Source organism: Ovis aries, chromosome X (genome assembly GCF_016772045.2).
Source record: "Ovis aries strain OAR_USU_Benz2616 breed Rambouillet chromosome X, ARS-UI_Ramb_v3.0, whole genome shotgun sequence".
Lineage (NCBI taxonomy): Eukaryota > Metazoa > Chordata > Mammalia > Artiodactyla > Bovidae > Ovis > Ovis aries.
Genome location: NC_056080.1, coordinates 264,379 through 287,869, shown reverse-complemented (window position 1 = coordinate 287,869; position 23,491 = coordinate 264,379). Strand labels below are relative to the sequence as shown.

At 51.0% G+C, this 23,491-nt stretch overlaps 1 protein-coding gene across 6 annotated transcripts in view; it reads left to right on the top strand.

Moving 5' to 3' along the window:
- Positions 1–23,491, top strand: part of LOC101119619 (protein Shroom2) — a 147,940-nt gene that overhangs the window by 92,564 nt on the left and 31,885 nt on the right. For all 6 annotated transcript variants that reach the window (XM_060407611.1, XM_027963344.3, XM_027963345.3 and 3 more), the window contains 2 exons: positions 764–2,969; positions 4,205–4,302. In XM_060407611.1, coding sequence (XP_060263594.1) covers positions 764–2,969; positions 4,205–4,302 — 2,304 coding nt within the window. The remainder of the gene's footprint in view (positions 1–763; positions 2,970–4,204; positions 4,303–23,491) is intronic.

The window sequence follows — 23,491 nt, the reverse complement described above, 5'->3', positions numbered from 1 at the left end:
CTTTGGCAGCTGCTCAGCTCTGGGTTTGGAGCCCTGCACACAGCCATGACCGTGTTCCCCTCAAAGTCTATATTTATGAGCACTGAAATTTGAATTTCAGATCGTTTTTATGGGTCACATGGTACTCTTTGAATTCTGCCCTCTCCCCCCACTAGGAAACCTAAAAGCCATCCTTAGCTTTGTGGGCTGCAGTTTGCTATCCAGGATACTTCTGCACGCTGCGGACTTCCGCCCAGCCTGTGGGTATGGTCTCCAGGAATGTACTGCAGCATTGAAGTTTTTCTTTTTGGGAAAAGGCATCCAGTGGATAGGACTCCGACCCTTTCAGCCTGCCTTGGAAAAGCTGCTCTTTGAAATATGAAAAGTTAGATGCGGTGTGCTCACCTTCCCTGGGCTTCACTCTGGTGACTCAGGTGGTAAAGAATCCACCTGCGAATGCAGGAGATGCAGGTTCGATCCCTGGGACCGGAAGATCCCCCGGGAGAAGGAAATGGCAACCCATTCTGGTATTCTTGCCTGGAGAATCCCATGAACAGAGGAGCCTGGCGGGCTACAGTCCATGGGGGTTGCAAAGACTGGGACACAGTTGCGCATACTCATATTCACCTTCCCGTCCAGGGATCTCCATGGGGGAAGAGTGTTTAGTGCAGGTGATGTCTGCACGGGGGCAGCTGCGCCCACATGTACCGTCTCCTCTTGCCCTTCCCTACAACCCGGCCCTAAAGCCCCCCTCTGTTGCCTGTGGTTTCTTCTCCTTTTCTAGCTCCTCCTCCCAGGACCTGTCGGGCGGTGCCTGGGAGCCAGCGAACCTGCAGCGCACCTCGGACCACTTCAGCTCACTGGGGAGCGTCGACAGCCTGGACCCATCCTCCCAGCCCGACCCGTCGGGGCGCCTCTCGGCGGCCAAGTCCAGCAGCAGCATCGACCGCCTGGGTGGCGCCAGCAAGCGGGACTCAGCTTACGGTTCATTCTCCACCCGCTCCAGCACCCCGGACCACACTCTGCCCAAGGCGGACGCGTCCTCAGCCGAGAATATCCTCTACAAAGTGGGCCTGTGGGAGTCCTCCGCTGCAGTGGACAGCCGGCCGGCTCTGACGGCCGGCGACGCTCAGGGCACCGAGGAGCCCCTGGGGTGCTTCCCGCCCCGGGTCCCCGAGGATGGCCCCGAGCCCAAGCTAGCTGCTTGCGGGCGGTCCAGCTCCGGGCCCGTCTGGTATGTTCCGGATAAGAGACGAGCCCCTCCGTCCCCTCCCCCACCGCCTCCCCCACTCCGCCGCGACAGCTTCGCTGCCACCAGGAGCCATGAGCAGACCCAGGGCCCCATGTTCTCAGCAGACGCCACCCCAGTGCAGCCCTTGCTGGGCCTGAGCCGCGTGCAGCCCCACGGTGGCGACTGGAAGAGACCCGAACCCGCTGATCAGCCGTTGAGGCTGGCGCGCGGGGGCGACGGCCAGAGAGCTGCAAGCTCGGGGTGCACGCCAGGGGCGCATGTGGACTGTGGGTGGCCAGCCTGCGACAGCGGAGCCCGGGCCCTCCTGGGGGCCCCCAGCCGGCTGCAGGCTTCTCTCTCGAGCACGGACGTGCGGCTCCCGCAGCCCTTGCCTACATGCCAACACCCGCGGCACTCGAGCGATGAGGGCCCCTTCTTCCGTGAGGGCCCCAGGGCCGCCACGTGGCTAGGGGAGCCCCTCCCCACAGACTGCCTCGCGGACAACAGCCCTGCTCCCATTGTCGTCGGAGGGCTGCGCACTGCAGACCAGAGGGGTGACTGCGGCGCGCAGAGCCGCTACTACTGCGTGATGTCCAGACCCGGTCCCCAGTGGGGCGCCCTGGCCCCTCAGCCCCACTGCTACCCGTCCCGGCTGGAGGGTGCCCCGGGCGCACAGCAGAGAGGCAGGGTGGAGACGGTGGACAGGGCACCCGAGGACCCACCGGGGGCTGGCCTCCTGGACAAAGGCGGCAGGAAGAGGGTGGTGGGCAGCTTGGATGACGGGGGTGGCGAGATCTGCCCCCTGCAGACGCCCATGCTGCACTCGCTGAGCCGGGAAGGGGCGTGCCCGCCTGAGACCCGCCACGAGGACACGGCTCCAGCGCTCTCTGAGGCCCCGGCGGGCAAGCCCCTCCGGAGGAGCGACCGCTTCGCCACCACCCTGAGGAACGAGATCCAGCAGCGGCGAGCCAGGCTGCAGAAGAGCCGGAGCACGGCCACTTTGGCCAGCTCCGCGGAGGAGGAGGGGGAGGCGGAAAACGACGAGACTGAGGCGCGTGGTTCCCGGGCGCAGCCAGTGGGTGCCCCAGAGACCACCTTACCCGGCGGCACCTATAAGGACCACCTGAAGGAGGCGCAGGCCCGCGTCCTGAGGGCCACGTCGTTCCGCCGCCCCGACCTGGAGCCCAGCCTGGCGGACCCGGAGCCAGCCCCCCGCATCTGGGAGGGGGCCCCAGGTGCTGGGCCGCCCTTGTGCGCTGCCGGCAGCGGCAGCTGCAGCGCGCGCATCGGGAGCCGGAGGCGCTTCACTGCCGAGCAGAAGCTGAAGTCCTACTCGGAGCCCGAGAAGATGAACGCGGTGGGGCTGACGGGGGACCAGCGACCCGCACCCCATGACGAGACGGTGCGCACCTTTGCCGAGAGGTGGAAGTTTTTTGAGGAAACCAGCAAGCCCGTGGTCCCTCAGCCTGGGCTGAGGTCGGCGCCCTGTGGCTTCCCCAGGGAGAAGCCAGAGATGCCGTGGACAGCGGGCCCTGGAAAAGGCGGAAAGGCGGGGAGACCCATCCGGCCAGAGCGGCTCGGCACCTTTGCAGAGTATCAAGCCTCCTGGAGGGAACAGAGGAAAGTCCCGGAAGCCAGGAGTGGCGGGAGGTACCACTCCGCCGACAACATCCTCGACGTGGGTGTGGACCAGGAGGAGAGGCCGCAGCACGTCCACGAAAGGTCCCGGTCATCACCTTCCACGGACCTCTACAAGCAGGTGAGCATCCTGCAGGGGACCAGATGCAACCCCGCCTGACCCCCAGGCACAGATGGGACACCCAGGGAACAGCATGGCCTGGTGTCATGGTGACTTGTGTCCTGATGTCCAAACGTTTCTGTGCACCGGGCTCAGCCAGTATAGCAGCTCCTGCGAGTGGTACCTGGGGCCGAGGTCCACACATTCATGACAATTGCAGGTGTCCTGGTTTCCCCCACATCTCGACTTCCCAGCCTCATCTCTAGCTGAAGCTGTCTTCCCTCTTGATTAGCTTGCCCTTGATTGAACGGGAAGAAATTGGGGGAAACAACAGAAAATGGTTAAGTTGTCCTCTGAAATGAAAAGGGGTGCCTTATGTCCACCCTTAACACATGTTAAACGCCTTTCAAATACTGATGTCACTTCATACTTTTACTGTTCTCATTTGGTTTTTATTTTATGGGGTTAGATATTTTTAAATATTGCTCTGGGGCAAGTATAACTGAAAGTGCAATGCTTTAAACTATTGCACTTTCCTTAGGCGTGTTGATGGTGAAAGCTGACGTTTCGCTTTCTAAAAACCCTCCGTGCTTGTATTCATACTTCATGGTTCATAGTCAGTCTCCCTCTCTCTGCCTTTTCCGCTCCTTCCATCTGCAAGGGTGTATTTCAAAGGAAAGATTTCCTGCGGCATCCAATGGAGGCTTTTGTAAACAATAGAACCAGCGATCGCCTTGTTACACACTTATGAACGTGTGTGTGCATGTGTGAAGAGAGGTGCTGGTTTCTGTGTGGCCCCCGGTACAGAAAGGCCTGTGGACACCTAGGGCATGTGTGTCCCCCAAGATGGTGCCCTGTGCCACGTGACCTTCTAGAAATCCATGTTCTCGAGGTCAAGAGACCAGGCTGCCAGACTCCAGGTCCCAGGGCTTGAGCTTTGACTGCGGTGAGCTGTGTACCAGCAGTGTTTTGATTTGACTGGGTGAGGTTGGGGGCCACCACGTCACACAGCTTTCCAGCCCTCACATCAGAGTCCTGCTTCCTGCTGGGGAGCCCAAAGGGACTGCGGTCTCCTTGAGTCATTTTGACGAGGGCTGGGCTGATGGTCTCCAGGCCGGCTGACCACAGGCCACGTCACCCAGTTCGTGGGTGCTGGCTCACAGGGCGCGCCCACAATGAAGGGGATCGTGATCGCAGGGGTTCTCAGGGGGGAGGCTGCTTGATGACTGGGTGTCCTGTTGTGCTGCCCTTGGCAGGACACCTCCATGGAACCTCGATGGCAAGCAGGGGACCCGGAGGAGCACACGGAGCTTTCTTTGGTGGCACTGGCCGAGGACAGAGGCCCCACCCCAAGGTAGGAGAATCTTGCACTTGGGGTCCCTGAGGAGGCATCTTGGGGGGCAGGTGGGCTGCTTTATGGGGGTGAGGGCTCGGATAATGTGGTCGGGCGTGTGGTTTCGGCCAGACCTGAAGTGGCTGGTCACCAGTTGGGGTTGCCCGAGGCCCCTCAGCACTGCCGGCGGGGCCAGCAAAGCCAGGGCAGGACATTGTGAACGCCCTCCTTAGGGCAGTTTTGTTGGTTCATCACACAGCTGCTGTGTTTTGCACGCAGTCGAGTTCTTGCTGATGACAGAGAAACCCAGTGTGATGGGCTTGAATGGAATGCTTTATGTAGAACAGCAAAGTGAAGGGACCCTTTAACGAATAGGGCGCAGCTGGGTTGCTGGCCGGGGAATCCAAGTTGCCTGGAAGGATTGTTAATGAAAGGATGGGGTTAGGCCTTCTTTAATGAATTCATTTTGAGCTTTAAAAATAGAAATTGACTCGGTCAGCTCCCCCAGAGCAGGTCAGAGCATGAAAAAATGGGCTGGCCGCAGTGTTAACATGATTATATGCCCACATTCTAAAATGTGTCCAGAGTAGCAGTCTTCCTGCAGTGAGAGTGGAATTTAGGTGAAATACACACCACTGTGTGGACCCTCATCCCTGAGGATCGCAGGAGAGGGCATTTCAGGTCACTGCAGGAGCTGGGCTTTAACCTTATTTGCAAAACAGCTGATAAAAGGGTCTTCACTGTTGGCCTAGTGGGTAGGACATGGAGCTTGCAGTGTGGGGGACCTGGGCTCCCTCCCTGGCCAGAGAACTACGTCCTGTGTGCTGCAGTTGAAGACGTGGCACAGCCAAATAAATACATATTTTTTTTAGGGAAACAAAACACTGATGGAGAAATGGAAGCCGATTTGTGCACTGTAGGGTCGCTGAGTGCAGATCTTTCTGTGCCTTGAGGGTCTCTGGGGGTTGATGAGCTGCTCGGATTAAAACATCAACCTCAGAATTGAAGGTTGTGTTGCAGAAACGAATGTTGACTCTTGCCAGCCTTGTGCGCCAGGGTCTTATTTCATTTGGCTCTAGAACTGGCTGCTGGCAGCATTGTGCAAGGGTACGGTGGCTCGAAGGGGGCAGGCATGGTGGTCTGCGTGTGCTGCTGTGGGACGCGGCTGCCGTGAGGCATGCACCTGCAGAAGCGAGCTGCACGGTTGGGGCTTTGTGACCCTGTGTTCCAAGCGGATCACGTGCGGAGCGCCAGCTGTCATCTTGATCAGAGCGGCTCCTCGCCCTGCTGCGGTCCCGAGCGTGCCGCATTGTGGGGAGGCGGGGGGGGGGGGGCTGCTCCAGGCAACCCTGCACACATGGGAAGGCTTCCCTCCTGCCCAGCGTTGGCCTCGGGCCTTTAAACTGCAGAGCTCTCGCTGCTGCACTGGTTGGACTTCAGCTCCTCTGCTGTTCAGAGTTGTAATAAACGGCTTCAGTGTGTGTGTGTCTGTGTGTGACTCTGTGACTCTGTGTGTTTGGGTTTGTGTGTGTGTTCCTCTGCTGTTCAGAGTCGTAATAAACAGCTTCACTGTGTGTGTGTCTGTGTGTGTGTGACTGTGGGTGTGTGGGTGTTCCTCTGTTGTTCAGAGTTGTAATAAACGGCTTCACTGTGTGTGTGTGTGTGTGTGTGAGAGTGTGTGTATGTGACTGTGTGTGTGTTCCTCTGCTGTTGAGTCGTAATAAACGGCTTCACTGTGTGTGTGTGTGTGTGTGTGTGTATGTGACTGTGTGTGTGTTCCTCTGCTGTTGAGTCGTAATAAACGGCTTCACTGTGTGTGTGTGTGTGTGTGAGTGAGTGTGTGTGTGTGTATGTGACTGTGTGTGTGTTCCTCTGCTGTTGAGTCGTAATAAACGGCTTCACTGTGTGTGTGTGTGTGTGAGCTCCTCTGCTGTTCAGAGTCGTAATAAATGGCTTCACTGTACATACTGTGTGTGTGTGTTACAATGGCATGGTCAGCAGCGAAGGGATGAAGAGGACAGGGGTGGATGGGGGGGAGATGGCGGTGGCAGGGAGAGAGGGAATCATGTGCTGTGTGCATCACAGTCTTGGCTTCTGGCTGGCTGTGTGGGTAACCACTCCGAGGGAGTGACTTCCAGAAGCTTTCCCGCTGTTGCGCGACCAACCTAGCAATTTTCAGAATCATCCTATGGGTTGTTAAAGAGCGGCGAGACTCGAGTGAAATTCTAGAACGGGAATGTCGAGAAGGTGTGGTCAACTTTTGGAGACTGTTTTATTTTCTGAAGTAACTGGCCAAGGAGAGTGCCCTCGAAACATTTAAATTTGAAAATAAAATACATGAAAATGCAGGTAAGGGACTGTCCTTTGAGATCTATAATGCAAATATTTAAAGATGCCCAGTGTTTTGCATAAATTAATGTAAAACAGTCTGTATAAGGGCTTCCCTGGTGGCTCAGAGGGTAAAGAATCTGCCTGCAATGTGGAGACCCAGGTTCAGTCCCTGGGTCGGAAAGATCCCCTTGCAAAGGACGTGGCTACCCGCTCCAGTATTCTTGCCTGACAGTCTCATGGACAGAGGAGCCTGGCAGGCTATATCGTTGCAGAGAGTCAGACAGGACTGAGCAACTAATGACCTCTAATTGCTGATCTGTTAACCAGAACATGATAATGAAAACTGGTTTTTGTTGTATTTATTAGGGTACCAGAAGAGTATCAAGATAGTTATTCATGTAAATCAAATTGAGAACTTAAAAAAAAAAACTTTATCTTATATTGGAGTATAGCCAGTTGGGCTTCCCTGGTGGCTCAGATGGTAAAGTGCCTGTCTGCAATGCAGGAGACCCGGATTCAATCCCTGGGTTGGGAAGATCCCCTGGAGAAAGAAATGGCAACCCACTCCAGTATCCTGGCCTGGAAAATCCCATGGACGGAGGAGCCTGGTGGGCTACAGTCCAGGGGGTCGCAAAGAGTCAGACACAACTGAGAGACTTCATTTTCACTATAGCCAATTAACAATGTGATAGTTTCAGGTGAACATCGGAGAGACTCAGCCCTACATATACGTGTATCCATTCTCCCTCCCCCTGTTAGCCCAAGTCGCGAAATCTCCCAATGACCACCAGGGAGCCGATATTCAATGCAAAAGCAAGAGAGTTTTTATTACCAAGCTCGAGCTGGGGCTCCCACCGATACCGACGCAGCGGCTGTAAGGAAGAGCCCCGAGTTTTGGGTTACATTGCTTATATAGGGAGTGTTCATGGAAAAAAAAGAATTTCTAGGTAGGGGGACGTCTGATTGGTCACTTTCTTTTGAAGGGTTGTGTGTTGGTTTTTGATTCGTCCCTATTACCTAGGTAGACCACGAGTTCCTGAATGTTAAGTCAGGAGATTCTGGTCTGGGGTCTGATTGGCTCGTGGGTGGTGGGGGTGAGGTCAGGGGATTTCCAAAGGCTCTTTTCCCGGAACCTTACAAAATGGAGTTTTTCTGTTAACAAAACGGAGTAGCTTAGATTCTTTACCCCCAACTCTCCAAATTGAGAACATTTTCCTGAGGTTCAAAATTCTGGTTCTGGATCAAGTAGGACAGATGCTCCACCCCGACAGGGACTCCCAGCGTAGGAGGGAAGGAAAGACATCCATGCTTACAACTGGGGTGATGACGCATAATTGTCAATTTTTTAAATGTTACGTGGTCGGACAGGACTGAGCAACTAACACCCTCTAATTGCTGATCTGTTAACCAGAACATGAGTGGAGGTGGGACTCAGCTCCTTTTGGATCATGGCAAAAAATGATTCTCTGTTGGCAGAACCCCGCTGCCGAACTTGTGTTGACGATTTTAGTTGACCCGGCCGTACATGAAGCAGCAGGCTCTCCTTGCTTTTTGGAGTGAAGACATCAGCATGTCAAATTTGGTGCCACGAACTTGTTGGCCGCTAAAGAAAGAAAGAAAGTGAAGTTGCTAATTTGTGCCAACTCTTTGCGACCCCATGGACCTGTAGCCTTCCAGTCTCCTCCATCCAGGGGATTCTCCAGGCCAGAATACTGGAGTGGGTAGCCTGTCCCTACTCCAGGGGATCTTCCCAACCCAGGGATTGAACCCAGGTCTCCCGCATTGCAGGTGAATTCTTTACCAGCTGAGCCACCAGGGAAGCCCAAGAATACTGGAGTGGATAGCCTATCCCTTCTCCAGTGGATTGTGCCCACCCAGGAATTGAACCGGGGTCTCCTGCATTGCAGATGGATTCTTTACCAGCTGAGCCGCCAGGAAAGCCCAGTTATGGACTAGACTGGACATTAGCAGCACCCTTCAGGTGTCTGTATCTCCTATCACTCCCCCAGATGGGACCATCTAGTTGCAGAGAGACAAGCTCACTGCTCCCACTGATTGTACATTGGGGTGAGTGGTACAGATATTTCCTTATTTATCACAAGGAAATTTTATGGTACACGTATTTCCTTTATTTATCACATGGGATAAGTAAAGAAAGTGCACCATACATGCCATCTGCTTGAATCACCCAGAAACCATCCCCAGCCCCCAACCCCCCACCCCCACCTCTTGGTAGGTGGGAACACTGTAGAGGACTCTGTTCTGGGAGTTTCTGCAGAGTATTCCTGTGGGGTGGAGCCCGGCGCTGTGGCCTGTTAGGTTCCCGCCCCTAGCCTCCTCCTGGCTACCTCCGCCCCCGCTAGGAGGAGTTGCTGCCAGCTAACCAGCTCTGGCCTGCAGGCTTGTGTTTTGTTGGGACACCTGCGAGAAGAAGGGGGGGGGGGGTCACGGTGGAGACTTAAGAATGGATCCTTAAGCCCAGTAACAGCCAGAAGGTGGAATGTGTTTTACATTGGTGGAGCGTGATTTACGCTCTTTAGGGAAAAGCATGTTTTCATAGTAAATCCATCAACACACTTAAACCCAGCTGAGGGTCACCTCCCTGCCCAGCTTCCCCTGAGAGGTGGCTTGGTGTCAGAGCCCAATGCCAAGTCTGACTTCTTTTTTTATTAGTTAATTTTTATTGGAGCATAGTTGCTTTACAGTGTTGTGTTAGTTTCTGCTGTGCAGCAAAATGAATCAGCCGTGTGTACAGATGCAGATGGATATATATGCTGTCTTTGAAAAAGTTCTTCCCATTTAGATCCCCAGAGAGCAGGGAGTTCCCTATGCTATAGAATAGGTTCTTACTAGTTATATATTTTATACACAGTATCAATAGTGTATGGGCTTCCCTGGTGGCTCAGCTGGTAAAGAATCCACCTGTAATGTGGGAGACCTGGGTTCAATCCCTGGATTGGGAAGATCCCCTGGAGAAGGGAAAGGCCACCCACTCCAGTGTTCTGGCCTGGAGAATTCCATGGACTGTCCATGGAGTCGCAAAGAGTCAGACACAACTGAGCAACTTTCACTTTTCCCTCAATAGTGTATGGGTTTCTCTGGTGGCTCAGATGATAAAGAATCTGCCTGCAACTTGGGAGACACGAGTTCAATCCCTGGGTCAGGAAGATCCCCCGGAGAAGGGAATGGCAACCCACTCCAGTATTCTTGCCTGGAGAATCCCATGGACAGAGGGGCCTGGCGGGCTACAGTCCTTGGGGTTGTGATCAGATGGAACTGAACAGCTAACACTTTCACTATTTTTTCCCCCACTTTCTTCATCAATGGTGTGTATGTGTCAATCTCCCAGTTCCCCCCAGCCACCCTTTTCCCCTTGGTGTTTATACGTTCGTTCCACGCACAGGACTGACCTTGTGTGCACTCACGGCTGCTCACAAGAAGGTTTCATAATCGGAGAGTGTTCCACTCTCATGTGCTGCTCGCTTTTCTGGCCTGAATTCAGTGAGCTAAGGTGGCAGTTGAAGTTTTCCCTTCTGAACCGCCATGCCGGGTAATTAGGAAGTCAGGCTGGGATGATCACAAGATGAAGGCCAAGCTTCCAGTGGTGCAGCATCTCCTGTGCAGGGAGCCTTGCTGACTGACCTCCATGCTCCCAGAGATGAGGAGCAGCGGCCGTGGGAAGGTCCTGGGCTCAGCGTCTGGTGCTGTTTTTAACGTCTTCATTTGTCATTACATTCTCTCCTCATGTTTATAGCCATGCGACTTCCAGAAATGCAGAGCCAGGCTGAGGGACGGGCAGGTTTGCTTACTCCCTGGTTTTGTCTTGTGACTCCCTGTTATTCAGAAGGGAGCATTGTAAGGGCAGTGGTCGGAGGGCTCCAGGGCTTAGTTCATCATGCGTCACCACCCTCCAATTCGAGAATGTTCTCATGACCCCAAAGGGATTAGTTCATCCATCACCACCATCCACTTCCAGAACATTCTTACCACCCCCAAAGGCCTACTTCATCTGTCACCACCATCCACTTCTAGAACATTCTCACCACCCCGACAGGATTAGTTCATCCATCACCACCATCTACGTCTAGAACATTCTCATCAGTCAGTAGGAATTGGTTCATCCATCACCACCATCCACTTCAGAACATTCTCATCACCCCAAAGGGAAAGCTTGTATCCATTGAGAAATCTTAGAATTATTACCGGGATGTTCTGGACAGTGTGCACGGTCATGCCTTGTGTGTGTTTGGGTCACATTGTTGGAGGTGATGAGCTGGACATCCCCAGCAGGGACAAAAGGTTGAGTCCAGGCTCACGCAAAAACCCAGCTGTCTCCACACACAAGGGGTGAGCCCTCACGGTGCCCTGCCAGCAGAGCTGTAGCTCCTGTCTTGCAGAGGGGAGCAGTGAGTCCTTATGTGGCACGTGGGAAGCCACGGTAACTGCACCTACAAGACGTGGGGTGTCTGGGGCCACGAGAGGAACAGTTCATTCCCAGCAAAGGTGTTATATAAACGCTGGCTGAATGCTTCTGCTCTCATGTCGCTTGCATATCTGTTTTATGCTTTATAGCTTCTCTGGTGGCTCAGATAGTATAGATTCTGCCTGCAGTGCAGGAGACCGAGGTTTGATCCCTGGGTCGGGAAGATCCTCTGCAGAAGGGAATGGCTACCCACCCCAGTATCCTTGCCTGGACAGTCCCACGGACAGAGGATCCTGGCGGTCAGCAGTGCGTGGGGTCACAGAGAGTCAGACACAACTGAATAGCTTAACACTTTGTGTTTTACGTCTAAGAGCTGTAAAAACAAGGGAACTAGACGTATTTAAGAATATCATAAAAAGCCTCTCCTTGCATGATTCTGTGTGTAGATGCTGCCCAGAACAGGCAGATCCGTGGAGACGCAGGGGAGGTGGGTGAGGGTTGGGAGGATGGCCGTCTGTCCCAGTGGTATGGAGCTCCTGTGTGGGTGACGGAAATAGTGTTGAATGAGATAGTGGTGATGCTGCCCAACTTTGTGAATTTACTAAAAGCTGCTAAACCAGACACTGCCAGAGGGTGAATTTTTGGGTATATCTCAGTTTTTCAAATCACTTCAATGCTGGAAATCCACAAAAAAAATTTTTTTTATAATTAATATAGAATGATGCTTTGTGGGAACAGATTTGTGGTTACAGAGGGGATCGGTATGGGGAAGGAAAGGATTAGGAGTTTGGGGGTAGAAGATGCAAGCTAGTTTATGCAGGATGGATAAACAAGGTCTTGTTGTAGAGCAGGTAAAGAAAGCTGAGCACCGAAGAATTGATGCTTTTGAACTGTGGTGCTGGAGAAGACTCTTTGAGAGAGTCCCTTGGGCTGCGAGGGGATCCAACCAGTCCATCCTAAAGGAGGTCAGTCCTGAATGTTCATTGGAAGGACTGAGGCTGATGCTGAAGCTCCAATCCTTTGGCCACCTGATGTGAAGAACTGACTCACTGGAAAGATTCTGATGTTGGGAAAGATTGAAGCCAGGTGGAGAAGGGGATGACAGAGGATGAGATGGTTGGATGACATCACTGACTCGATGAACATGAGTGTGAGCAAGCTCTGGGAGTTGGTGATGGACAGAGAGGCCTGGCGTGCTGCAGTCCATGGGGTCACAAAGAGTCAGACACGACTGAGCAACTGAACTGAACTGACTGTGGCGCACAGGGAGCTATATTCAATATCCTGTGGTAAACCATCATGGCAAAGAATATGAAAGACTGTATTTATATGTATAGCTGAATCGTTTTGCTGTACAGCAGAAATTTAACACAGCATAGTAAATCAGCTGCCCTTGAATACAGTTTTAAAAGAAAGACTGCAATAAAAATGCTACTTTTCACTCATTAAATTGTCACATGTCTAACCCAGCTGAGACCATGTGTTCTGTGTAGATCAATAGAATTTCTACATATTGATCATGAGCATGTAAATTAATTACACCCACTTTGGTATAAAATTTCTGTTGGGAGGTTGGAAACAAAATAAAGAAACAAGGTCGTGTGTGACTCCAGTCGAGTCTTGGCTCTAGCTCACAGGTCAACAAGCTTTGCAAAGGATCAGACCGGTAAACACTTTGGCCCTCAGGGAACTCAGTGTTCCCAGCCTGCGGACAGCTCTGCCATTGTGACCTGGGAGCAGGTCTGGACAGTCCCTGAAGGGCTGGGTGTGGCTATGCTCCCATAAAGCCCAGACAGAGAGGACTTGCCAGCCCTAGGACTTGGCCAGGAGGCTAAAGGATGGAAATCAGTGAGGATGCTTCCTGGACGGGAGGTGGGGCCTGTGTGGTCCTCTGTCCAGATGTTTCTGGTGGTGGTCTCTGCAATGTTGATAGCCATGCCTCTCATCATTTTCATCTCACTGGTCTCTGGCTTGGTTAACGTGGCTGTGGCCCGTTCACAGCAAGGACGTGTAATAAGCAAAAGATGCTGAGAGTGGAATCTCCTTTCTGAGATTCACAGATCATAAGGTTCACGTGGAGTGACTTGGGTACAAGTTGAGGCTAGGATAAGAGGAACAGTTCCTTTGGGATGTATGCGTGCCAGGGTACTTACAGTGTTCTGTTCTCTTCTTACTTGTGGACTTTTTCAAGGGCACAAATGTCTTATCAGGTAAAAGCAGATGTGTGTTCCACTTATTACGGGTATTTACAACGTTGAGTCTTAATGGTGTTCGCCACGCGTAAGCTCTGAGCATCTTATATGCTTGATAAGTTGGCCTCATTGTAGGAAACGTAGATGTAGGAAAACCCAATGATAAACCTTAACGTGATAAAAATACTTTCTCTTTAGAAATCATTCATTGAGGCCTTCTCTTAAAAATGGATTTCCTAGTGCAGAAGCAGCTGCCAGATTCTGGTTGCTAATATGAAAGTGAAAGTGATAGTCGCTCAGTCTCTTGGTGACTGCAGCACGCCAGGCTTCCGTGTCTGTCACCATCTCCTGGAGCCTGCTCAAACTCATGTCCATTAAGTCGGTGATGCCATCCAACCGTCTCATCCTCTGTCACCCCCTTCTCCTTCTGCTCTCAATCTTTGCTGGCATCAGGGTATTTTCAAATGAGTCAGTTCTTCGCATCAGGTGGCCAACGTATTGAAGCTTCAGCTTCAGCATCAGTCCTTCCAATGAGTACTCAGGGTTGATTTCCTTAAGGATTGACTGGTTTGATCTTGCTCTCCAAGGGACTCTCAAGAGTCTTCTCCAACACAACAGTTCAAAAGCATCAATTCTGCAGTGCTCAGCCTTCTTTATGGTCCATCTCTCAGATCCGAAGGTGACTACTGGAAAAATCGTAGCTTTGACTAGACGGATCCTTGTCAGCAAAGTGATGTTTCTGCTTTTCCATTAAAAGATCCAGGGCTCCTTGGAGAAACGGGCAAGTCTAGGGTTGGGGCTGGCGGAATACAAAACAAAGTTGCAGTGTGTTGTCCCCCAAAAGTAAGGAAGTACTCAAACAAACAGACACACACACACAGAGAAAACCCTATAACAATGAGGATTTGCCAGAGGGACACAGAAGCTGGCTTGGAGTTTCCTGTGACCAAAACTGCTGTGAAATCAAGTGGTATAGAAAGGAGTGTATAAAATATCCCTGGGCTTCCCTGACGGTCCCATGGTTAAGAAGCTGCCTTGCTGTGCTGGGCACACAGGTTTGATCCCCGGCCTGGGAACTAAGATCTCACATGCCATGGAGCAACCAAACCTGTGCATCACAGCTACTGAGCTCTCGAGCCCAGGAGCCCTGGAGCCTGTGCTTGAAAATAAGAGAAGCCAGTAACAGTGAGAATTCCACGCATCGTAACTGGAGAGTAACCCACGATTGCTGCAACCAGAGAAAGCCCGTGCGGCAGTGAAGACCCTGCACAGCCTAAAATAAACCAAGTTTTGAAATAAACATTAAAAATAATAAAACCTGAGCCCACACCGATAGACATAAGTGATCAAGTATGTTAGAAGTGGAGGAAAGAGATCTGTACAGAAAAGTTCTGAATCTCTGCAGGTCTTCTGCCCTTGGGGGGTGGGATAGGTGTGTTGTGGGGAGTAGAGCCCTTCTGTCTTATACTTCGGGCTGCATTTGGTGAGCTTCTTCCACAGGGGCCGGGGTGAAATGGTGGGGTGAGGCTGTGTGACTGCAGAGAAGCTGGTGTAGCTAACCCCGCCAGCTCATCCGTAGAGATCATTGCATTGACAGCATGGTCCTTGTATTTGAGGATAAGAAGGGCATTTCACCTCTGTGTTCTCCAACTCCCCCCGCCCCTCAAATCCACAACTCCTGGGTCGGTTATCACGACAGAAACATCAGACAGATCCCAGCTGAGACATTCTGCGAATGCCTGCACGGTCCCTCTGGAAACGCTGGAGGGCCTGGAAAACAAGGATGGTCTCAGAGGCTGTCACTTGGATGGGAGGAGCCTGTGACTGGTAAATGAAATGGGGTGTCCTGGAACGCAGAGAGAATAGTAGGTGAGAATGAAGAAAGTCTGACTACGTTGTGGACTCCAGTTAATGTACCAAGACGGGAGTTAGGGTAAGGAGAAGGGGACGACAGAGGATGAGTTGGTTGGATGGCATCACTGACTCAGTGGATTCAGTTTGAGTAAACTCCGGGAGAAAGCAGGACAGGGAAGCCTGGCGTGCTGCAGGCCCAGGGCTCTCAGAGTCGGATACGACTTAGCAACTTAGTCAAATGTACTAATGGCGATTATGGCAGTTGTACTAATTATGGCGTACAGTAATGGCAAATGTACTAATGTGTTGACAGCAGGGGAAACAGGTGTAGGGAACGTTCTCCTCTTGTAAATTTTCTGTAAATCTAAAAGCATTCTGAAAGGAAGTGTTGGAGTAGCTTTCCTCACGGCAGTTCAAGTTAGCTTGTAAATGTCAGGTGCAAACCTCATTTATTTGGCTGCACCAACTCTTAACCGTGGCATATGTGATCTTTAGTGGGGGGCATGCAAACTGTTAGGGACGGCATATGGGATCTTAGTTCCCTGACCCAGGATTGAACCTGGGTCCCTTTCTTGGGAGCATGGAGTCTTAGCCCCTGGACCACCCAGAGAAGCTCCCAGGAAAGCCACCAGGCTCTTCGTGGATGCCTGTTAATATGGACGGCCTTGGGTTCTGCTCTGAGATATGCGGCTGGCCTTGGGTGGATGGCGCCCTCGGGTAGTGATGGGTCCTGGGCTTGGTAAAATAATACATGGAGATGAAAACCAGTGTGCAGGGGCCTCCCTGGAGGCTCAGTGGTAAAGAATCCACCTGTCAATGCAGGAGACACAGGTTCAATCCCTAGCCAGGCAGATCTCATGTGACACTAAGCCACAGGAGCTGCAAGTGCTGAAATTCGTGTGCCATGGAACCCATGCTCTGCAACAAGAGAAGTCACCGCAATGAGAAGGCCACACCCCACAACTAGAGAGTAGCCCCTGATCACTGCAGCTAGAGGAAGTCTGCAGCAGGGAAGACACAGTACCACCAAAAATAAATAAGTAAAATTACTTAAAAAAACAAACAAGTGTGAAGAATGTGGGCTTTGGGGGCAGAAAACAGGTTCAAATCCATTCTCTTCTGTGTGATTGCATAAAGCCAGCTAAGCTTGCTAATAACGTCCCAATGACTAGTCTTCCCTGGAACATGGTTTCCCTGGTGATTCAAGTCTGTAAAGATCTGCCTGCCAATGCAGGAGGCCCAGGTTCGATCCCTGGGTCAGGAAGATTCCCCTGGAGGAGAAAATGGCAACCCACTGCAGTGTTCTTGCCTGGAAAATCCCATGGACAGAGGAGCCTTGTGGACTATAGTCCAAGGGGTCACAAGAGTCAGACATGACTTAGCGACTAAACAGCAGCGTGAAAACCCCAGAGTTCCCAGACATTAACTTTTATATTCAGCATCTGCATAGACTTACGTAACATACTTGGTTGCCTTGTCACCATCAGAATTCTTTTATGCCCACCTGTCTTAGTTTGCTTCCTGATATTTGCGGCTTGCCTCAGCAATTCCCAATTTACTGTGACATCAGGACATTATTTCAGTGGGTTAATTCTATTTTATTAAAATTTAATGGGGTGAATAGCATACTTAATACATTATTTGGGTTCCCTTGTGGCTCAGCTGGTAAAGAATCCGCCTGCAATGCAGGAGACACTGGTTCGATCCCTGGGTTGGGAGGATCCCCTGGAGAAGGGAAAGGCTACCCACTCCAGTATTCTGGCCTGGAGAATCCCATGGATTTTATAGTCCATGGGGTTGCAAAGAGTCGAACACGACTGAGTGACTTTCACTCACTAGTATGCTGGCCTGGAGATAAACATAGCAACGACCTTCCTTGCAGATTTATGTAAGTTTAATGTGTGTAACAGTAATGGAGCAGCACAGTGCCTAAGATCAAGCAGGTGCAAAAAGAAAGTCACTTTTAGTTAAAATAGCCACGTGTGTGTTAGTCTCTCAGTTGTGTCTGACTTGTTTGTTACAACTGTATGGACTCTAGCCCACCAGGCTCCTCTGTCCATGGAATTTCCCCAGGCGAGAGTACTGGAGTGGGTTGCCATTCCCTTCTCTGGGGGGCGGGGGGGAGAAGGAATCTTCCCAACCCAGGGGTTGAACTCGGATCCCCTGCACTGCAGGCGATTCTTTACTGTCTGAGCCGCCATGGGAGCCAAAAGTAGCCACAATTCAGGGGATGTTGCAAAGTAGCGTGGGTTGTTTGTTTCAATGAGCGAGAGTGGAAAGTTAATTGGGGTGTATTTTGAAGAGGTTCAAGCCGGTGGTGAACCTTGGACCTGAAGGGTAAGTGCTGGGCTGGAGAGAGTCAAGGCAGTCTGTGTGGGAAGGGGCTGTTAGGGACCCTGGTGGGTGGCACTTCCTGAGTGTTTGTGGGGGTGGTGAGCACCCAAGGTCTCAGGCTGCCTGGGGCGGGTGGTGCAGGGACTTTAAATACAGATCGTTGTGAAGGGACGGGTTGGGTCAAGGTCAGACCCTTTGGTGGTCTGCACACAATGCCTTCTAGGCAGTAAAACTTCCGGAGACACTCTACTCTGTTAGTTGTTCCGATCACATTCCTACCGAGTGTGTAATAAACCCCCAAAACACAGATACACATGGAATGGGCTATTCAATGTTGGCTTTGTTTTGTTTTATTTATTTATTTTTTTTTTCAACTTCATTGTTCCGTCTGACCTTAAGGTTGTGAGATTGAACGGGCACAAATTGGAGGATATAATGTGGCGCAATCAAGTGGACTGAGCTTTTTTTTTTTTTTTTCCCTATCACTTTGAAGTGATAAAAAGAGGGAGACAGGCTCCGGGAGGGCCAGGCTTTGGGGTTTGGCCTTGGGATTTGCCAGCGGAGTCACCGAGGAGCCTGGAGGCCCCCGGGGTTGCAGTCGGAGGGAGCCTGCGTGGACTTGTCCATTGCTAGGCGGCAGCAGACGCAGTCAGGCCGCCAGGCGCGCTCGCGGCGGGCAGGGCACGGGTAAGCCAGCCGGGTACCCCCGCCACCCCCATCTCCGGGTGTCTGCAGGGCAAGGCTGCTTTCCGGGCTTGCAAGCTGCTCGTGCCCCTTTTGTTCTCCTGCTTTGAAGAGCAAGTTGCCGGCTCCGGGGGGTCGGGGTGGGAGGAGGGGGGTGGGTGGGGGGGGGGGGTGGATCTGGGGGAGACCGGCAGACGCGCTCCCTGTGTATTGTTCTGCCGGATGGTTAAATAGTGCAGATAGGGGGTGCAGAGTCCGCTGGAGCTCAGTCTGCGTGCAGGCACGCGGGCCTGTAGTGTGTGTGTGCGCGCGCGCGCACGGGTAGACACGTGCGCTCTTGGGACTGCGATGCCGACGGCGAGCGGGGGGGGGGGGGACTGGGAGCCCTTGGCGTGGGGGGCGGGGCGAGCGCCTCAGTGGGATCTGCAGACCTGCTTCCCCTGCCCGAGGGTCCCCAGGGGTCCCCCAGGAGGCTGGCGGGAGGGCGCCAGCCCTGCATGAAGACGCGTGCTTGCTGTGCCCTTTTTTCTTTTTCCATAACAGTAAGAAATAAGCGTTTTCACAACAGTAGGCTTTGAATATGGATGGAGAAAGGAAATGGTGAGTCAGCCACAGCAGAATGGGGGGGGGGGAAAGGCAGGGAAATCAGATGTGCATGTTGAGTCATGAAAAAAAATGCTTGGTGGGTGAATTCGCTCCTAGCCTGCTGATTGCAGTGAAAAAAAAAAATATATATATATATATATAAATAGAGAAAAGTGCTTGAGGTTGGTTGTGAGCATTTTGCAATGATTGGATCTGTGCTCTTTTTCGATTGTGCCCATCGAGAGACATGCAGTCTTTACGGGGTTTTGCTGCATATATACTGTGGGATTGTGTGTGTGTGTGTGTGTGTGTGTGTGTGTGTGTGTGTGTGTGTGTTTTTTGCCTTTTTTTATTGTGATAAATGAAAGGTGTTACTAATTTTGGCCATATTTCTAAGTGATTGAAACGGTTTTGCTTTACTCAAGCACACTTTGGTGTGTGTGGCAGGAAGATGCCTTTTTCACAGAGAAACTGCCGCACTCTGGGTCTGCAGGAACTGACTTCCCTGGGTGGGAGTTTTCTTGAAAGTGGATCATGCCTGAAGTGGTGGTCATGCCTAGGTGAACCGTTGAGGGGAAAAGGGGTTTGGAGAAAGGTTTTCAGAAAGCTATCTGGCAGCGTTCAGAACAACCTGCTGCCGTATACGTTGTCTGAAGACCTACACAATGAATGAAGGAAAAATGTGTTACCCTGTCATAAAATAAATAAAAGATTGGGTCGAGTTGTGATGAATAGTATCGACATAGTTTCTTTTCCCTTGGAAACCAGAATCTTGGAGGGTGTATATTAGAAATATATATATTTTATCATTACATTGCAGAAGCAAATTTTCCGGATGGTAGAAACTTGGATGTCTCTGTGCTTCTTTCTGTCAAGCATAGTGGAGAGACATTTCATCCTTTCCATCTTTCTCATGTGCACATACACACACACGCACATGAACCCAACAAACATATACCACTTATGGGAAAATATTGGCAGGAATATTGTCATTTGTGAATGCATGAACAAAACACAGAAAAGCCATTTATTAAAGGAGTATTAGCATATATACCGTACCATGGGTAAAACAGCTACCGGATGACACAAGGAGCTCTGCTCGGTGTTCTGTGCTGACCTCCAGGGGTGGGATGGGGGACGTGAGGGAGGTTCAAGAGGGAGGGGATATATGTATACACATGGCTGATTCACATTGTTGTCCAGCATAAGCTAATACAATGTTGTAAAGCAATTATCCTCCAATTTAAAATAATATTTTAAAAAATATTAGAAATGACCATCCATATGGGTGTTGACCATACAAGTTGGATAAGGCTTGTCCTGCCCAGCTGGGGTGACACGTGACCCTGTCACATATGCTGATGGATGGGTGTTTGGCATAAACTGTTCTTCCAGCCGCGTTGGGGTTTCGCAGGTTGGGGAAGCTATACTCCGTGTGGCCCTCAGCATGCATTTGCTTCACTCCTCACTGCCTTGAATTCTCCTCGTCTTGTAGGGATGAAAATTTAGCAAGGTGTAGGTGGGGAAGCACTAGAAACAAAGAGCTGGCGTTTTGTGTCTGCCAGGGTGAGCCTGCCTCTGCCTGGTCCGTGGCCAGTCGTGTTTTCTGACTTTCCTTCCAGTAGGTTCAACAGACAAGTCATTTCTGGGAGGGCCTATAGACGTCCCTGGGTGTCTGAAGAGAGCCTGAAGTTAGATAGTTTTTTAAAGACTGAGAATCCTCAGGATTTCGTTCCTTAGAGGTTCCCAAAGGCTTCTCACCTATATATCTTGGACCTCACAATGTGGAGTACATGTTCACTTTGTAGGAAGCAAACGGGGGCTCAAGAGAGTGGATTCACACAGCTTCTGTGTGTCTGTGTGTGTTTAACTTTTTCTTTTGTACTGGAGTGTAGCTGATTAACAATGCTGTGATAGTTGCAGGTGGACAGCAAAGGGACTCAGCCATGCATATACCTGTATCCATTCTCCCCCACAAACCTCGCTCCCATCCAGTCTGCCACAGGAGCCCAAGCAGAGTTCCCTGTGCTGTCCAGCTGGTCCTTGTTGGTCATTCACTGCAAATACGCAGTGTGGATTCACACAGGCTGGACGTTTGTCTGGGTGGGGTTACCTGCTGGCTCCTGGCACGTCTGGTGATGACAGGGCTTGCAGCCCAGCATTGCCTGTGTGTCGACCTGTTTCTGATGCCAGACCTGCTTCTCTCACTTGCTGTCACGTCTCAGGGCCAGCGCACCAGCAGTGCAGTGTGGAGGAATTGTCACGTGGGTTGCCGGGGCGGCAAGACAGATACGGACACCTCTTTGGCAGTGTGCAAGACTGTGGACACAGGTTCCAAGCCCCCGTGGATGTGACCTTCTGTTTCTTCATCTGTGAAGTAGGGAGTTGGGGTGAAATGATTTCTAAGGACCCGTTCAGCCGTGATCATTTTCGATTCTCAGGGAGAGAAGCCAGGAGCTTAAATTCCCCTTACGTAACACATCCAGATTCGGGGGTTGTCTTGTTGCGGTCATTTGCTACCGATATTCATGTGAGTGAAGACTTATATCTCACACACACATACACACTTGTGTGTGTTATCTTTGAGATCCGATTATAGATAAAATGGGCTCTTGTCAGCAGACCGGGCTTTTCTGTCTGCAAGAGGTGCGTGAGGCATTGCAAGTGTGCTTGCCAGATACACCTACTTAGGTGTTCTGGGATCAAGTTAGCTGCTAGCAGATGGAGTTCTCTTGGGTGCAGCTTTACATGCCCAGTGTTATTTAAGGACTGTTAACAAAGTCCAGCCAGTGGGCTCTTAAACATATTTGGAGACCATTCAAAAATAAAATAACAGTGGGGCTTCCCTGGTGGTCCAGTGGTTAGGACTTTGCCTTCCAAGGCAGGGGGTGTGGGTTCCATCCCTGGTTCAGGCAACTGAGGTTTCACATGCCTTGTGACTCAGCCAGAATAATAATAATAATAAAGTGTACAATTTTTTAAAGTAGAATAACTGGATATTCAAGGAAAGTATTTAACACGTATACATACAGATACACCTGCATCTATATGGATACACGCATGCATGTTATACATGTTTTCACACAAGCATGTAAGTATACGTACTCATGCGCACAGAAATGCATAGGATTGATAGCCATATAGGAATAAAGTAAAATTTTCATCTACAATAAATATGTGAACCCTATTGAGTAAATAACCTGTATCTAAATATGGTTCACTTGAATAACAATCAGACAATATTCTGAGATACAGTATTTTCAAAAATTTGGGGTCACCTGCATTGTGCTAAAAGGGGGATGCTTAAAGCAGATGGTTTTCTCTTAATTTACAGAGATGCTAACACTCTTCTGAAAGTGAAAGTGTTAGTCGCTCAGTGCTGTCTGACTCTTCGCAACCCCATGGACTGGAGCCCCCCACCAGGCTCCTCTGTCTAGTGAATTCTCCAGGCAAGAATACTGGAGTGGGTTGCCAATCCCTTCTCCAGGGGATCTTCCCAACCCAGGGATCGAACCCAGGTCTCCTGCATTGCAGGTGGATTCTTGACTGTCTGAGCCACCAGGGAAGCTCTGCTGCTGCGGCTGCTAAGTCGCTTCAGTCGTGTCTGACTCTGTGCGACCCCATAGGCAGCAGCCCACCAGGCTCCCCCGTCCCTGGGATTCTCCAGGCAAGAACACTGGAGTGGGTTGCCGTTTCCTTCCCCGATGCATGAAAGTGAAAAGTGAAAGTGAGGTTGCTCTGTCATGTCCAACTTAGCAACCCCATGGACTGCAGCCTACCAGGCTCCTCCGTCCATGGGATTTTCCAGTCAAGAGTACTGGAGTGGGGTGCCATCGCCTTCTCCGAGGGAAGCCTCACCTGTATTTTAATATCTTTTCCCACACAGTTTCCCAGAGTTCAAAGGTGGCCCCTTATTTCATAAGCCTGAGGTTTGTTTTCGAGAGCCAGGATTTATATTTATCTGGGGGTACAGTTCCCTAGGCTGTTCTGTAGTCTTTAGTAACATTTCCTTCTTTAAAAAAGAAAAAAAATATGTTACTAATATTGGAACATTTTTATTAAAAACAGAGGGACTTCCCTGGCAGCCTAGTGGTTAAGACTCTCACCATCAACTACAGGCGGGAATAGGTTCGATCCCTGGTTGAGGAGTTAAGATCCCACATGCCAAGCTCTATGGCCCCCCCAAAATTTGAATACATAAAATATAAAAACATATGGAAGTTCTGGAAGGCAGAAGGAAGACAGTGAAAATTGTCCTCAGGATCACATCGAGAGAGAGCAATATGTCCCCTTTGGGACATGTGATCACACTTTATATACTTGCTGTAAACAGTGTTTTCTTTTTCTTGTAAACCTGTGCTGCCTGGCACTCTTAAGATCCGGCCGCCCAGTGGGAACACCGTGGACTTGTAGGGATGTGTTCCCAGTCTTTCCCAGTGGAAAGTAATACCGGAGCAGGCATACGTGGTGAAATACTCCCGCTCTCATTCATTTCCTTAGGAGGACAGTCTGGACGTGGAATTGCCAAGCAGTCTTTTGGAAAGGATTTGGGACTCCCCTGGTGGTCCAGGGGTTAAGAAACTGCCTTGCAATGCCGGGGGATGCAGGTTCGATCCCTGGTCAGGGGACTGAGTGCCACCTGCCTCGGAGCAACTAAACCTGTGCACCACAATTGGAGGGCCCATGCACAGTGCTCGAAGATACTGCATGCCACCACAAAGACTCCAGGCAGCCAAATAAATAAATTTAAAAAAAAAATTTTTTTTTTTAAATCTGTGACTTGACAGGTAAATCTGTTTCATTGTTG